The following is a 17910-nucleotide window of genomic DNA, read 5'->3' on the forward strand; positions in this document are numbered from 1 at the left end:
TACCGTGATGCATTTTATTAGATGAAGATCCAATGATATATAGTCAACATCAGCATCCTCCTTTAAAAAAGACATTAAAATTGAAACATTTTCAGTAAAAAAAGTAGTATCGTACAGCCAATGTGGGGTACCAGAGAGAAAGCATGACATGACCTAAATCATATTCATTCATCATCGTAAGGATCATAGATAAAACACAATACATTAACACTGTTTACAATCTGTAACACAGAGGTTGACATGAATGATGAATACAGTAAATAGAATATATTCATATATTAAGATCTGTTTACAAAATCAAAGTAATGCATGTATGTATATTATATATATCACAGAGAAAGGCTATCCACAACCTTGGCTTTCAGCTATATGCACACCCCTTGTTATGCAACACTTTGCCCAAGCAAAATGAAATCTTTTGTTTGGTCAATTTATTGTTAATGGGTGGGTTCTTTGGTAGTGCTGGGTTTTTAACGCTGCAGCCTCAGACTGAGCGGTGAGAGTTACCGACGAGAGTTAACCGTTAAGGTTTGGTTGTAACTGAAAAGGACTCTTCACCTACGGGGAAACTTCTAGAGCAATGTTCGCAGGAAACTGTGTCTGTGACAAAACAGAGCAACTCATTTTTACTTTTCTAAACCAGGATCACATTTAATCTGCGATACATCTCACAGCTCAAACGCACTGAGATGAAGCTGACTAGGTGTCAAGTTACAGCACAAGGTTTAATTGGAACTTTAATATGCACAAAATGCTGTTTTTCACCAAAAAATAAAAAACAAACATCATGAGGATCTCTAGCACAAAACTAGTCAGAAAACTTTATACCGTGCATGCATTAACAGTGCATTTGCATGGGATGGAGGCAGCTGTAATGGATTCTCTCATTTGAAAACAATACATTTCCATCGGAGAATAACACACCTAGCTCGTTTTGTAGGATCCTGGCCTTAGCAAAGAAAAGTTAGCATCAATGAACCTGAGCAACGCTTTCCAGTAAGGTTACCTCGCACTGTGATTAATCCAAGACCCTTAGTGGATGAGGAGTATTTAGTAAGCTAGGTAGATCATGTGTCGGTGCATTTAGGAAAAAAAGTGAATCTCATACATTGCTTCATAATGTTACCCATTAGTTTCTCCTTTTTTAAACAAGGGACAGTTAGTTAACGATCAGGGTAACAGCAGTTAAACAGCAGTCATCCCAGACTGAAAGAGAGCCTTTGAGCGATGACTGAAAATCTGCAGTCATGTATAACTCGGTTAAAAGTATATTTTCATGTTCTCTTGACACATGAAACCAGTTGCTCTCTAACCACTGGCTGGTTGGCTTCTTCAAATGTGTTTGCATCTGACTGATCGCCTCATCACCTTTGCTCTTCCTCTAAGCAGCAGAAAGATGCTCACAGTGTTTGCAAACCTTTTAGGAACTCTGGCCAAAGGTGCTGACCTGAGACGTGCCTACGTTTTGTAATTCAGTCTGGTCCTGTAACAAAGGTGGTCTCAGCGATGGGTCCGCGGACACCAGACGAGCTCGGGGGAACGATCAGCAGATCGCTTTACACGACTTTGGTGTATTGAAGGATGAATAAAACCTGGGAGAGCTGCTTTGCTGCTGTGAGGGCAAATTCCTATGAGGTTTTGGAACAAGCTGGTGGCTGTCCATCTCTATCTCTCTTTCACATTCGGCTCACCCTGATCGTCCTGAGCTGCATCACTGGCATGACATGGAGTGGATCCCAGCCAGAAACCATCAGAGCCTCAACATAAATGGATCAGGACCCTTCCCTCTCCCACTATTTGGAGTGAGAGGCCCAGTGGGTAGCAATCTCTACCCCCTCATCCCCAACTCAGCGCCCCATGTGCTAGGGCCTCCGTGCCAAGCCTTAGCGCCAGGCCTCATCAATGGCCCAGCTGGCATGGCCCCGATCAGCTGGATTTGCTATAATCATATTAGGTCATCTCTTTTACGTCGGGGACGGAGTGGACGTTCGTCAGCTCCTCATTCAAGGCCGTCGAACGCCTGCAGGCTGGGCCACCCGGTCTCGTTCTGGCTAAATTTCCCGTTAACAAATGGTTTTAAAGTCATTATTAGACAAGGTACAATACTTCACACAGTGGAGACGTCTCCTAGCAGGTATAGAGGGAGTGCGGCTGTCTTTTTTAAAGGCTCAGAAAAAGAAATTAGACATCTTGCCTCGTATACTGTTGCTGGCCAGTCACCTAGTCCTGCTAGCTGCGTACAAGCCTGCCTAGTCCGTCTCTCTGTCAAACTGGGATGTCTGGGACTTTGACGCGTGTGTTTTTGTGTGTGTACATCGAGAGGTGTGATAGGGAGGGATGGGTAGTAAGTTACAAAGGTTAATGGTAAATCAGCCAAACCAAAGTCACACACTCACCCACCACACACGACCCCGCTCCCACCCTCTACCCAGTCCCTCCCCTCCTCCTCCTCCGCTGCGGTTGTCACCCGGCTGCTCGCCCCTCAGTCCCAGCCGTTGTCCTTGATCATGTGGGCCAGCTCGATGATGAATTTGCCCTCTTTATACTTTTGACTGCTCTCAAAAGCATGTTCCTGGAGGGAGTGGCAGAGGACAAAAGACAAGAGAGGCTGCGTTTATTTCAAATGTAACAGCATGTATATGGAGATTGCAGTCTTTTCAGTTCTGTGCAAAAATCCTGGCCTGTCTCTGCTCCTGGCTCCGGGGAAGCTGGTTATATAACAATCAGTCACTAAACACTGCAGAGGAGCCTGCAGATCCAAAACCCTGACCAGACTGCACTGTCATACCTTACATTGGCAGGACTGAGTTTCTAAGCAGTAGAGACACCAAATGAACACAGGCTGCAGCCAATGCAGGGCAAACTCTGCAAGCTAAAGCTTGCTTTTCCTCGCTTGGGTGTGTGATCCAAAATTCCTCAGGAAAATATGAATGAATTTAGAAAAAGTACCAGAGTACAAGTCTTAGCTACATAGATTATTAGTGGCTTGCAGTGTTGGTAAGCTAAGTAAACACACAAACATGTATGTAACTGTGCAGCTCATTCTTCCTTTGCCATTATCCAGTTCACTGACTCTTTGCTGACTGATCCTTTTATCATTCAAAAAGGAAGTCTGCATGCTTGGGCTAGCTTACTGAAATGCTGGGAACTCTAAAACTCAAAAAGAGTCCAGAAATGGCAAAAAGATTTGAGCCAGATAAATGCTTAAGGTCTCAGCCAATGGCTATTGTGGTACAGTGGGTTATCTACCACTGTCCAGTCCGCATGCCAAAGTATCCTTGGGCAACATACTGAATAGAAATGCTGCATGAATGTGTGACTGAGAGATTGAATGGGTCAATGACATTTGTAGTAGAAAGACTGTCTGAGTGCTCTCCAGAGTAGAAAGGCAGTATGTAAGCCTAAATTTTCAAACTGGCAATGGCCAATTGGGGAAGTTGGGGAAAAATTAGCATTCCCTGACTGGTTACATGAGGTTGATGTCTGTTGCTATGGAAACACTTGCTAGATTGGTCGCTAGTCTAGCTAATGAGTGATCAGCCACTCCCTTGACAAGTGGTTGAGGGAGGCTTGGATAGACACTGCAAACACTCTCCAAGTGACAGTGAAACTGTGAAAGAGAACGTCCATCTTCAACTGGCAAAGAAGCTGAACGTTCTCTGTTTCCAGTTCAGATTGCACTTTGCATTTCACTACCACTCCGTGGCAAGTTAGCAATGTTTGCAGACAAATCGGCATCTTCCATGCAAACGACAGGCGGCCAAAGCAAGAAGAGGATTTCTGATACAGCCCCTTTTTTTCGAACAAGTTCACCAAGCAACAGCAACCAAACTCCAGCGACCACTCAGCAATCGGTTTGCCAACCAGTCATCAACCAGTGGGGATCTATGACCTAGATCTTGGCTAATTTCTCTATTGGATAAGCTACCAGTTTGTAAGTACATACTAATGGCATTTGCATCATTCTCAACTGTACACTGAAACAGCTTCTTCCCTTGGACAATTCCGACTGTCACCAAACACTATCCACCCACACCGCACCTCACCAATCTGAGCCATGGGCTGAGTATCCTTCATCATTCAGGCCCCTAACATACACACTCTAGTCAGACCAAGCCATTTGCACTACTCCCAAGCCCTTTGTTCTCCATTGTGTGCCTTTTCTAGTGTGTGCTTCTGTCTTAATGTCTAAAATGACATTTATTATAGTCTTTTATTTTACTTCATTTGCTTAAAATTAGTGAGGCCATTGCAAACATGTTGACGTCACTGAAGGCATGTCTCAATCAGCCATTGATGAAATCCTTTTAGCACAGCTCTTATTTTGAAAAGTATGGAAAGCTGTTTTTATCCATCTGATGTTCCAAAGAAAGAGTTGATTATTGTTAAACGTGTCACAAAACAGTAATATTCTGCTTTCTGTGCAGGACATTCACTCACTGTGAGACCCTCTGAGGTGTGTCACGGTGTAGGCCGATACAAATGTTCTTTTACGATCGCCTGTACCTTGTTTTGTCTTTGGCTATTTTGGTTCAGACCTGCAGAGGCATGCTATCAGATTTCTCGGTGTAGAAGTGCAGTAGGTCAAGCCTCTCAATAGAACTTTGAACACTGCAGAAAATCTACACTGCTGCCGGCAAAGGATATTAATGGAAGCTCTCCTTTAAGCCCCATCTAGTGCCTGCACGCTTTTGCATACATGTGACCTCTGTTTTCTCTGCCTTGTGAGGTCCTGACAGGAATAGAAACTACTGAGAGATGGAGCTACTTATGTAGCTGGTATACCAGGTGTTTAACATGTGCCATAAGGAGGGTACTTTTTTAGGCGGAGAGGTTAAAGAATAAGGTCTAAGGTTATAGAGGTAGTCGTGAATGTTAAAGTTAGAGGTTAAGCAAAGAGTTCTGGTCAATGGACCTTTCTCAGAAAAAGGATACTGCGTGCACATGTTTGGTTGAACTCTTCAGGGATGTAGCCACGTGCCCTATAATGTAAACTCTCACTTCCAGGGTTCACCATGGACAAATGCACATGCTCTGTTGATATACGAAGACTGCTAACGTGTGGATCCTGTTTAGGTTCTCACTGACATGTGACCTAAAAAACTGCCTGTCCTAAAAACATACCGCACATGTATTTTGACATACAATATCACTGCTTTACAGACGCTTCAACTCTACTCAAAAACGGTTCCAATCAAATCTGAGTCTATTTTAAACTAGATAAAAGATTCCTAAAGAAACTACTTTTCCATGTAAAGCTTCTGTTTGATTAACAAAGGGAAAAAAGTCTTCTGTTGAACCATCAACAACCCAGACTTTTATTAAAGTCCTATACTCCGAACCTTCAAGGGGCAATGCTTTTGCTTCTTTTTATGACGTGAACATTAACTGCACAGTGTAGTGGTTACAGAATAATGACATCTTCAGTGTTTAGGCTTGTTGCCTCCAATTCTTGATGTCATTATGTAAGACCGTTAGCCACTGAGGAAAATAAAGGCTCGATTGTGCAACCAAAACAAAAAGAAGAGAACTTTGTGTTTGTGTTTCCTAGCAGAGCTATTGGTAGATTTTCCAGGTAGCTGGATGCTGGAACAGCCGGAGTAAATGTGGAAACTCTATTGAGGATAAGAAGGAAAAAAAACTCTGGAAAGTTCAAAAGTGACGTTCAGCTGTTTTGGTTTTTTTGGTACCCAAGTCACATTTATTTAAAGATACAGTCAGTTAAGTTTTTGAGCTTATTTAATAGATTAAAAAATGTTGGAATAATAACTATAAATCAATCGGTGAGTAAATAAAGAAACTGATGCATTCACATAGACACGGAAATAATCCAATAAAAGCGCACAGAAGTGCATGCTGGATTGTAAGACCATTGTTGTACCACCATCTTGAATACAGTGTCTACAGTGGCCTAATCCTGTTTTATGTATGTGGCTTTTAATTTATAGATCACAAATAGCTCCTTCAAACTATTTATGTCCATTTCACATTTGTATTTGCACGCTTTCATCATCTCTTTCTCATTATTTTTTCTCCTCCCTCATTTCCACATCATCCTCATCTCGTGAACTGAAGTCAGGGTTTTAATACACGAAAGCCTGCATTAAGATGCTTACTTATTCCCAACATTGACACAATTACTTATCGTCAGGAGATTAGACATTCAAACCTCCCATCTCCAGACAGCTGACAATGAGCCAAGCTAGCTAAACAACAACAGCTGGTTATAATTTAACATTATTCCAGCTCATGTTAAGCTCAGATGCCCTAAAAATGACACCTGAACTCAGGTAAAGTTTGATTACATTCTTTAAATAGAGTTTATTAAAGTCAAACAATGTTAGCTCCTCTACAAAGAAAGTTTCACTAATGCTGGCTAACAGCAGTTAAGAGAAGCTAATAGGGGCTAACAGAGGCTAACATGAGCTAAAGACTGCAAAAACAGCAGCCTTACAGACAGAAAGGTTCAGGATATCAGCCAATAACTCAACTCGGTATCACTGTCGTTGGTCAGAAGTAGTCAAAGTTTTACAGCCTATTAAAGAGTAAACAGAGGTAAACCCCTGGCATATTGAGAACTGAGGCAAAAAGTGACAGCCTATACTCACTACATACAGTATGAATGGTGGCTAAACTAGGTTTCCCCACAGTGGCCACCATAGCTAGGATTATGCACTTGAATTGGGAAGTCTTCTAGACTTATTAACTGCTCGAATGGTTTTAAATTCCAGATCACATTTTACTATACAATCATACAGCATTTAAACTACCTCACATCCGTGGACAATTTAGAATCAGTAATTACCACAACATTCATGCCTTTGGACTGTGGTAGGAAATTGGGAGTAAATCAATGCAGGCTACGGGAGAAAATGCAAACTTCATACAGAAAGAACTCACAAACGTAGAGGTCTGAACCAGGAGAGAGCAGTGCTAACCATCGCACCAACCAAGTCCACAGTCTCTCTTTTTATAGCAAAATCTAAAACCTTCCACCTGTTTGTTTTCTGTTTTTCCTGAGTTTGTTTTTCTATTGCGAAACATCAGACACACACAACCTGGCATTATATCCACATTATGTAACAGAGTGTGTCCATTTATCGGTGTAATGCAAGGCTGTTTTATAACAAAAATTGAATGCAATCTTATTCATTCAATATGCTGCCTGGTAGTTTAATTGACTGCATGATAATTTATTGTACTTTTAGTCCTTATATCAATGTGTCAATATGTTTCCCTCAGATCTGTAGTAAAATCAGATTAGAAAGAGGTATAAAATACAGAAAGAACCAAATTATACCCCAGTAATTAACTGGAGTCTAAATATAATTAGGGTACAAATAAAATAAGAGTACGCTATAATAACAAACTCTCAGCTTGTCGCCCCTAAACTTGGATGTGGTTTGTGGTACTTACGTATTTCCAGCCAAGGGTCGTTTTGCAGTTCTCACAGTAGATATCTGCTACAGCGTGCAGGCCCGTGAGCAGAACTCTCTCCTCTGCAGGGCCACACCCAACATTTACCCTGAGAGAAAGAGACACAAGCAGAGACAAAGAGAAAATATTTTAAAAAAGAAGTGTGAAAGATGTTGTGCATAATGTGCACAGAGGGTGTTGCACAGAGGGTGCACTGACAGGCCACCAGGCTTTGCAGCAGCACCATTTTCACACTCAATTCAGCCAGTAATAACACCGCTCTGAGGCACAAACTGGCTCTATCTACACTGGGGCCTTAAAAAACAAAAACAAACACACCCCAATATTAACCTGGCACATCATCTGCTTCCTGTTCAAGTCCAGCATGCAGGTTTCCTGCGACGCCTTGTGCCTACAGGTAGACTGAAATGCAACAAGAGCACTGGCTTTTATTCCTAAATCAATACTCACACTGAGTTGAACAGGTAGGCTCTGCCCTGGCTGCCCTGGAACGACTGCAGAGACAAGATGAGACAAAAATGAGAAGACTGAGAAAAATCCACTAGTCCATACAATGCAATAACTCTGTAAGATTATATAAGCATGCTATTATACTGCAATAGTGCTCGTATGTCATGGAAGAGCTTATATTAAAGCCTGTGTGGTCTGTTTATTACTGATAACATCGTGGTTGACTGCTGTTTTAATAGGCCTACCTTTACCTGGCTTTTATTTACAGTAAGGCCAAAGCTCGCATTGACGCGCCAAATTAAACATATTTAATTCAGCCAGCTGTGTTACGACAGGCGGAAGGCCTTAGTACACAGGTGAGCATGTTTCCGTAATCACACATGGAAAAAGTGATAACACATTCATAATCCAATTCACTAACCAGCTTATAACCTAATCCATAACCTAATCCGCCCACAGGCAATAGTGAGGTGGTGGCTGACACAAGCGTACAGGTGTTCAGCCTGCTGTTTATTTTCATCCTTTCTTCCTGTTTTATGCTTTTTCAGTACTTGTCCTTTTAAGTGCTGTTAAACAATCGTCTTTATTTCTGTGTAACTGAAGTAAAACAGTAAATAATCTGAATCTACCTGCAATAATTAGCTGCCTGAATGGCAGCACAGGGCGCAATCACGCCACTGTTGCCGTTGGATACCTTTGAGATGAGCTCGTCGTGGTTGGCTAGGTGAGCTCGGCAGTGGATGCAGCTGTAGGTCCGGTGGCAGCTCGGCAGGTACGCCTGGAAGGTCTTGGAGCGCGTCATCCTGACCATGGGCGGGGTTGGCGGGCGGTGCAAGAAGGGACTGCCAGCCCAGGTCGGCTCACAGGGGAAGCACCGCAACACACAGGTGAGGGCCGTGGTGGGCGGTGGGTCGGGAGGTGAACACCTGAGCGCAGAGAGGTGATAAAAGTGCAACTACTGATGACATGCGACTGTAACAGCTGCCTCCTCAATCCCAACCTACAGGTGCATAAGTGCTGATGGGAATAAAGTGATCACTGCTCTGCGGGTTGAGAGAATTCTCCAGCTGGGTTGCATCTGTGAAACTCATAAAACCTGAAAAAGCTATGGTGGGACAAGACAGTGTGCATTATTAATGACCTGAGGAACCCTTAGTGGTTGTTTGAGCCACCAAAGCAGGGACAAAGACTCATTTTGGTAAATATTTGATAACGTGTTACTGTAAGCCATTTATTACCTTGTTTGAAGGCAGTTTTCGGATGAAGCTTGGCTTTTCTACTACAGGACTTTTTAGGAAAACATCTGCTGACTGGTGAAATCAGATATGTTACTGCTTAAGGACCTGTTTGAATTAAAAAATGCTTATAGAAGAGGCACACGGCTGTCCAATATGTACCAACGGGCCTGCAGGACAGTGACTCACCGTGATACAAGCACACACTAAACACTAGTATCCATACTGGGTATAATGAATATTTATAATTATATATTTCACTGCCCCAGCCTGTGTCCCTCCCTCTGCAAAATTATTTATAGTCCCCATCTGATTTTAGCATTGCATCGTGAAACAGTCCACAGCACAAACAACAATCATATTAGAGGATGACTTTCACGTTCAGCGTTCACAATCCCATCACAGCAGACATGACAATGCCCGGTGCAGGATGATCCCCAAAACGACCTTTCACTAAAAAAAGAGAAACAAAAAGGGGCTGATTCAGAAAACTCACTAACAATGTTAGAAATACTCCTACAGCCTGATTGCTGACAGAAGAATTACCCACAAAAGATGAAAAGCAGCTGTGGACCAGGGCTGCTGACTTTGCCAGTAATGCAGCAGCTGCTGATAGAGAGGAGCAGCCACACGCCTTAGTGAAAAAGATCCACCCCAACCTGACCGTCATTCACTGCATCAATCACAAGGCTGAACTTGAAGTCCACGAAGGTGCAAAAAGTGTTACAGGGCTGAGCCACTTTCACACATTTATCGACTCTCAGACTGAAAGTCTGGTCTTAAGCTCAATAAATAAATACAGTCGCCTCATTCTCAGCACGAGTGTGGGTAAAAGAGGGGCCACGAGCTGCAGATGATGCAAAAATGCCTTAATCGAAGCAGAATGTTTTTTTATTATTTGTTTAAACTGACAGTATTTTGTTCTGTTCAGCTTATTTCAGATTAAATAGTGATGTTAAGTGCAAATGGGATTTAATTCTGTTACACTGTTTGTATTATTAGGTTTGAATGTGTCACCTGTGTCTGGAGAGGAATGCATAGACTGAGACTACTGCGCATACTAATTTAATTTTAAAAATACGTTATAATATACTCAAAATGCATCATCACTCGCAGCCTGGACCCAATTCAGGGGCCACAACCTTTGAAGGACTCGAGGCTCCTGCTGCCTAGCAACGTAAAGCAAAACGTCTGTCCAAGACTAGAGACATCTTGGACAGAAGTGGTGGAGAGAGGAGAAAATGCTTGTCTTACTATTATATTTGATACATTTGGCTTTTTGAGACTTCAGACTAAAAAACCTAAAATAAGTTGCAACATTTATTTTTGAGCAATAAAATGAAAAGAAATGACCAGATATAGCAAATATTATACAAATTAAAACACATATATGCAAATTAACATTGAATTTGCATACAAGAATTCAGTAAACACTCTATTTTCAAAAATATTGGAATTTTCTAGTAGTTATTTAATGCTTCGAACTATAAAGAACCATTTTGTTTTGTTGTTATAGGAGAAAATTAAGCTGTTTCATTGTTACATGATGTACCTGAGGCTGAGAGAAGTTTAAACTCAGGCTCTGTGAGGCTGCTTTTACAGCAGTGCTAAATGCTGATTTCAGATGACTAACATCCGAATGTTTAGAAGTGCTAGGTTATTTCTGCTGTAAAACCCGTCTCAGATTTCAGGACTACCTCGTGCTTTTCCTGTTTTCGATTGCAGGTCAGATGTCTGAAGATATCATGGAACAACAAATGTACAACATATATATGTTACAGGTATTCAGTACTAGTCATTAATAAAGCCACTTCTTGCCCACCGTTAACATGCAGTCAAACCCTGACTCCAGCTTTGCCAGTGCCCACAGGCAGCAGCAGTCCTTGCTCGCTCTCTGAGGCTGCAGAGATAATCTGCTTAGCCAAGCACAACTGTGAGGACTGCGCTCTGCTCGCTCCATGATATCCAAATGGATCGAGGCCTTAAAATACTTCTGCTGGTGTGCCCTGGTGACTGAGAAGATTAGAGAGCTGACCCAGGAACCCATCCCAGGGGCTGAGGGGCAGAGAGGACAGGAGTGTGTTTAGACTAACTGTACAGGAAGAGCTCAATAGTTAGAGGCCTACCTTTTGATGCAGTAATAATCTTTGAGGTTTTATTGCTTAATGCAACATTAATTGTGATTTCAGCACTGCAGCTCTGCTGCAAAACAAACCCTATCAATCCCAAAAGCAATCTTGTTTTATTCCCCTGTGCTGCTTAACACCTCCATGACAATATGCAACTTTCACAGTCTCCCCTTTAACTACTATCCTTTCTATGGGTTATTGAACGCAATCCTTTTTTTTAGTTGTTCACCTTTACAATCTGTCTCTATGTCTCCACGCTTTCCTGTCTGTCTTTACCCAACCATCTGGAAAAACGAATAAAATAGTGATTGGGAACAGGAGGCCTCTGTGAACTGAGGACACACAAAATAACGAGCTGAGAGTGAGAGAGGCGCCTCTTTACGTTGCTGCTCTGCAATATGATTGTTTTTAGTGTCAGCGCGAGGCTGATAAAGGCTCAAGTGCTGATGGGAAGGACTGGGAGGGGGATATAAATAAATAAGGCAATGAGATGTGCCCTTGTTTTCTCTCCTCTGACACGATGCCAGCAGCGTGGGATTGGGGCACAAAGACACATTCAGTACAGTTGTCAGAGTTGACCCCTGACACACACACATACAGACTGATGTTTTACCCAAAGCACGTTTCATCCTCTCACAAAGTTTATGCATCATCCAGTCCTCCAACACTTGTTCAAAACGTTAAGTCCTGATGTACAGAATCAACAAATGGGCACAGGTACAGATTATCCAACTGGAATGACTGCTGCACCCACAAACTCACGTTTGTTTGTTTGCTTTTACCATTTTCAAACCAAATTACAGACCAAATAATCAATCAATTAATAAGAAATTTTTCACAAAGCTGCCAGATTACAGCTGAGTAATTAGTCTCACGTAGGAGTGTAAGCTTCAACCTTGGGCTTCAAATTTAATTCCATTAAATTTAAGCTTCTGCTTTTAAGCCTCTGCAGCAGCATTTGTTGCAAATCACTCAGTCTGAAAGGACCAGCTGAATGCATGAAGTGAAAATATGATACATGGATCAGGTGCCAGAAAAAGGCTCTGTGGGATGCTGTTCCAGCTATTGTTGACGTATAGCACGCTATGATATTAAAGTGCCCTTGTGGGCTGATTTTCAGGGGCAGGATTATACAGGGAATGCTATGCATCTACTCATAGGTCATATTTAATCCACGTGGAGGTCTCTTTGTGTATAATCTCTCTGATGAAAGATCACTTAATGTCAGCCTTAACTGTGTACAAGTCCATGTCAGTGGCTTTAGATTGAAATCAGTGCAGTGACAGGAGGGGAATGTGCCAAGGCTGGAGTATTTGTAAAGCCTTCAGAAAATTACACCCACATTGTCTGGTTGAAGCTCACCTAACGTGAGATTTAGTTAGTTTCATTAGTTAAATGCCCCTGACAACCTCTGGCTGCTAGAGAAAAATATTTATTTCCCAACTGGTATTTCCCACATTGATGGTGCAGGCTCTGCACCAAAACCATCCCTGGGATTCACCTGGTTGCTAGCAGATTGCTACAGTTGCTGACTTGTCTGCAACCACTTGGCAAATAATGTTTGTGAAAGCTGAAGCGTGACACAAACTGGAAACGGACTGTTTGACTTCAAAGCTTCTGAAATGTGTTGGTAGCAGCAGTGAGGTTTTTTTGTTGTACTTTTCAGTCTTATTACGACTCAGCAAGTAGCTGAAGACTGTTTGGAGACAAGCTGTTGTTTTTCATGCTAACTTAGGTGACCACAATCTGCTAGTGAGTCCCTGAGTGAGTCCTGCCTGGTTCAGAATTCGCGGTCGTTCCACTGGGTCATGTAACCTTCAAATAGCTACCCCAAGTGCTTAGCAGGCAGTTTGAATGTGTGCTGATTAAACAGACTTCTTTTTTAACTTCTTAAAACAGCATCTCAAACCTATCTACTGCTATATTTCTATGGCGCAGCTAGCATATGTTGCTAACTTTTGGAACTATTGTGAGGCTCCATGATCCGCCACTAATGTAAAAAAAAGAAAAAAGAAAAAAAGATGTCCATTCAGCAGCTAGTGCCGCAATCACAACCAATATCACCTAGCAACTACCAGAACCCACTCACCTGTTAGGAATAACCATTTTTCCCTAACAATCAGTAGTTTCCCGGGAGTTGCTGACCAGTCTCTAGCCCTGTGTGACTGAGGCCTTATGTATTTATATTTAAAAGGTAAAATGATGTGGCCATTGTTTCAGACAAAGTGCATCCTCTACTAACCAGCGACTAGTACTAATTTACTATTTACTAATTATTTTACCTTTGGCTATAGTTCACATTTAATGTGTGTATGGAAGTAGGAGTATGCTTGAGAAGCTGGATAACCATACATCTGACTCTGTATTTTCATGTACTACACAAACACTTTTCTCATGTATGTTTTATCCAAACTGTGAAGCAATTTGTGCACTTTAAAAATGTGCTAAACAAAAAAAACATATTATTATTAAAGACTAATTAATCATCTTTAAAAGACCAATAAACTGGAAATCTAATGAGCAGAAGAACTGAAATGATTCTAACCTCTATCAGATGTAGGAATTTGATGATTACAGTTTAGTAAAATTATAGAGACACAAGAGGGGTTGTAGAAGGCTTGTTTCGATTTTTTGTTTTCCTTTAATAAGTGAACCATAAGGCTGGAAACAAATTAAGCTGATATTGTCCTTTAACAGTGTCAGTGGCAGATGTTTGTGGTTTTGTGCTTACTAAATTAAATCTAGAGTATGGTGAAGGCTTTAAAACAGCTAAGATATTTTCTTATGGAGGAATGATGAATAATAAAAACATACAGAATACGTACAAAATAACCACACAGGAATACATCAAAGAGTGAAAGCAGGCACAAGCTGGAGAACCAAATTAAACAGATGAAAAAAAAAGACGTAGTGAAGCTGTTCGAGGGGTTGAGAGTGACGGTGTTTGACATTTTCAAACAGCTTCCAAAAACAGAACAACACTCATGCTGGTGGGTGGACATGCTTGTAAGTCATTTTTGCAAAAGCAGCATTGTCTGCGGGATGCTGACGTTCAGAGAAACTGCTGACGCAAAATGTTTGCACTAATAAAACCTCTCTGGCAGGAAAAAAACCCCCCAAAACAAATTGCATAAATGATCAGATGACTGGAAGAGCTGATTGCAGCCATCCAGACAGGCTCCGGTGGCGTAAATGTTAGAAAGAAAACCCAAGTTTATCTACTCCTTCATCTGACTCTATGCCTCTCTGATCCGCCACGGGTCGTTCGAGGTCACCGAGCTGTCCATTCTGGTCATTTCTGGGTGTCATCACAAAAGGCTACGTGCAGCGAGTCTCACCAGCCAAAAGGGCCCTTGTATCCAAACAAAAAAAACAACCTTTGTTATGTAACACACTGATGCTGCTGCTGCTGCTGTCTCTGACAGTGATCGCGCAGGAGAAAACCAGAGGGGGGGGGGGAGCGATGCTAGGTGAAAATGACTTGGACAGAGGGTTGAAGGGAAGGGTGAAGAAAAAAAGGAAGAGGTGGTGTTGGATGATTCGCTGCTGCCCACGAGCTGCACCGTCACGATTTCTGTACTTTGTGTACTTTCATCTTGCTCTCCATTCACTGTTACACCGAGGCCACACAGCTTACAGCAGCATGACATCACTGACTACTCCCACCATCTCATTAAACCACATTGATGGAAGTGATGCTCCTGCTTCTCAGACTCTTACACATATGCATGCAGCTGCTCTCCTGCCCCTCTTTGGCTTGGTTTCATGTGCTTGATGTGTAGATTTTATTTCTAAAGCTCTTCCTGTAAGTCAAACCTGGCCAATTGCAGGCATAACACACTGTGCACAACTTTCGTCCGGGCAGGATCATCTTTCAAGGCCTGCAACTCTGACCCTCCTCTTCGATCCCTGGGTATCGAGCCCCCACATAATCATTAGGGATGTGCGTGCGCACGCTGCAATGAAAATAGATCGCAAACAGTGGAAAACAAGGCTGTGCCTCGATATGGGGTTCCCGATCTTCATCTCCTCCGTATGAACTCTCGCGGACGTTATTTACTAGATTTCTGGGATTAACATGAGGCACCCCCCACCTGCAGGTGAGGCTCAGTCATGTGTGTCTCATCACCCGAGGTAACACCTAAGTAAAAACATGAGGGTTTACAGTGTGGATGTGTGTATGAATCAGGTCACAGGCAGTGGCGCACTTTATCTGGGGCATAACTTCAGCCACCACACAGAGCACAGATGGCGGGGATGCCTCGGCTCAGCAAGACACTCTCTCTCTCTCTCACACACACACACACACACACACACACACACACCGCCTTTAAAGCTTTAAAATCCGCAGTGACTTTAGCAGGTGATTGTCGTCAGCATGTGATCACGTGAGCGTACATTACACGATAACCCGCATCGATCACTGCTGACGTGCACCGCTACGGCCGGGGGCGCGCGCACGGGGATGATGGCGCAGACGTGCAGCAGTGCCACAACAAAAACAGCATGTGTCCTAATAATAAATAAAATACTAGATACTGTAGTAGATACTGTAACCACAGAGAGCAACTCTTCAGCATCCCGTCCGCAAAGCAAACAGGAAGAACAAACCTGCAACAGTTACCTAATGCACGTAAACAACGCAAGACATCATAAACTTCTCTTTTATATTGTCATTTTACAGCACGTGGGTCTGCAGTTAAAAGTTGACTTGGTTAAAGGCGTTGAGCATAAATAGGTCGATGCTTGAAATGAGTTAAGAGAGCAGTGTGAAAACCATAAGTAACAAATGCACCGGAGATGAAAAATAACGCAGACGAAATCATCTTACCTTTGAAAGGAAGAAAATGCGGGTCTCCTCCACGTAGCCTAGAAAATGTGGCACGTCCTCGTTTTTCCTCGTGGCAGTGCCAATCCTAAAACCTCTTTCGCATTCCTTCCCAGGCAAATTTCCTCTCTTCTCTGGCCCTGGCAAGTCCTGCAGAGACGCAATGTTTTGACGCGCAACGATGCCCAGCAGAGTTTAGAAAGCCACAGAGAGCAGTGGAACTTCCAGCCGGAGCGAGAGCATTCACTCCTATCTACTTCCGTGTTCGCAGTAAACCGTTTTGATTTTACAGACTGAATTTATATATGATGGGGATTCTTTAAATATATAGTTTTGTTTATATTTACTGTTATGTGCTTTAACAAAAGCGTTTTATAAGCCGTGGCATGGAAAACTAGCTAAAAGGTATGCCGCATTTAGGGGAAAAACCTCCAACAGCATCCTTTCTTTTCTAAACACATTCACGGTTACTGTAAAACTTAGATGTTCGACTTATTTGCAGTGCAATTAGTAACATCCAAATTGCAAAACTGGAAAACACAAACTCTGAAAAAACGGGAATCATCTTGGTCCCAAATCACACTTGTCCTTAAGGCTTGATGAATAAATGACAGGCTTATCGGCCAATCAGTGAACAGATAAAGCATAGCAACACCGTGTTTATTGGTCAAGAGTAGAAACGATGAACCAATAATCTTTCCGGATTCTAACGGTTTTTTTTCTAAATGAATTCTCTAGAAAGCAGTTCAGCTACCTGCAAATATTGTTTAATGAAGCTGCCTCGAGCAGGACAACACAGCGAAAGCATCACCTGTTCTTGTGAAAAAGTAGGAAATTATTATTTCAACATGTCCGGCATCATTAACTTTTCGCGACAGTAAAAACTTCTGACGTCGTTTTAGTTTGCAGCGCCACCTCCTGCCAGTTACATAAACTGTGACATAACACAACCCTAAAAAACGACAAATACCACTTTTATATAATGATGTACATACAGTGTTTATTGATACAGATACAAAAAATTGCTCTCGGCAAATCAAATCTAAAGATGAGCCCAAAAAAGTTCAGTTCAACACACACAACAGCTTTAAACATGCAAAATAAAAGTACACTGAGGACAGAACAAGTAGTATAATCAGAAAAATCCCAGTAATTGTAATGTGATTGTTGGATCAAGTCTCTAAAAGAAATCTTCAAGAACATTTGTAAAAACAGTGTAAAACATCACACACAAGTGATTTAAAATGCCCCACAACAAACCTAACATTGTTTTGACTGCAAAAATCCCAAACAACGTACAGTACTTTCAGCCAAAACCACATTCATTCGATTAGAGACCGCCACCGAGCATCATAACATTTCATATATTTGTATATTAAAGCAAGGAACTATGTGTAAACTACTTTCATTAACACATTTGAATTTTAAATGAGTGCAGTAAAGCGATCAGTCTGCATCACTGCTTATACTAGGCTGTAAAATATTTTAAATATACACATGTCATATAAAGTTCAATGCTGATTGCAATCACACTGACACAGGTAAAAGAAACCAGATAAGGTTTCCTATTTTGTGCAAAATTCCTCATAAAACAGGCAATATATGCCTCTATTATTTTATCTGATCAAAAGGCTGATCAAAATAATAATAATGAGCCAAAACAATGAGAAAAAAAAAATCTAGACACTAAACAATAACAGAAACATGAGACACAGCATACAGGACAGTGGTTTTTACAGTGCGGCGCACAGCTGAAATTAATCCGTCTGAATGTCCGGTTAACTGTTCCTCACCTGGTGCATCAAATAATATTTAATGTAGTGGAGAATCT

The 17910-nt window shown here is 41.9% G+C and overlaps 1 protein-coding gene across 1 annotated transcript; it reads right to left on the reverse strand.

Annotated features, from left to right (window-relative positions):
* On the reverse strand, nucleotides 1–16325 carry ypel2b (yippee-like 2b). Its single transcript, XM_005933143.2, has 5 exons — nucleotides 16083–16325; nucleotides 8582–8813; nucleotides 7888–7931; nucleotides 7417–7525; nucleotides 1–2572 (listed from the first exon to the last, which is right to left on the reverse strand). Exons 2-5 carry the CDS (start codon nucleotides 8696–8698, stop codon nucleotides 2483–2485), a joined length of 360 nt encoding a protein of 119 aa, XP_005933205.1. The 5' UTR covers nucleotides 8699–8813; nucleotides 16083–16325; the 3' UTR covers nucleotides 1–2482.
* Nucleotides 16326–17910: the final 1585 nt, after the last annotated feature.

This window comes from Haplochromis burtoni, unplaced genomic scaffold (genome assembly GCF_018398535.1).
Source record: "Haplochromis burtoni strain Fernald_Lab_line unplaced genomic scaffold, NCSU_Asbu1 Contig_160, whole genome shotgun sequence".
Taxonomy (NCBI): Eukaryota; Metazoa; Chordata; class Actinopteri; order Cichliformes; family Cichlidae; genus Haplochromis; species Haplochromis burtoni.

Excerpts from the sequence above, each read along its gene's own strand:
- ypel2b (XM_005933143.2), bottom strand. The coding sequence starts at position 8,698 with ATGGTCAGGATGACGCGCTCCAAGACCTTCCAGGCGTACCTGCCGAGC. Across the intron at positions 7,526-7,887 it reads GCCTACCTGTTCAACTCAGT|GGTAAATGTTGGGTGTGGCC; the intron begins GTGAGTATTGAT and ends TCTTTCTCTCAG. Across the intron at positions 2,573-7,416 it reads CGACCCTTGGCTGGAAATAC|GAACATGCTTTTGAGAGCAG; the intron begins GTAAGTACCACA and ends CACTCCCTCCAG.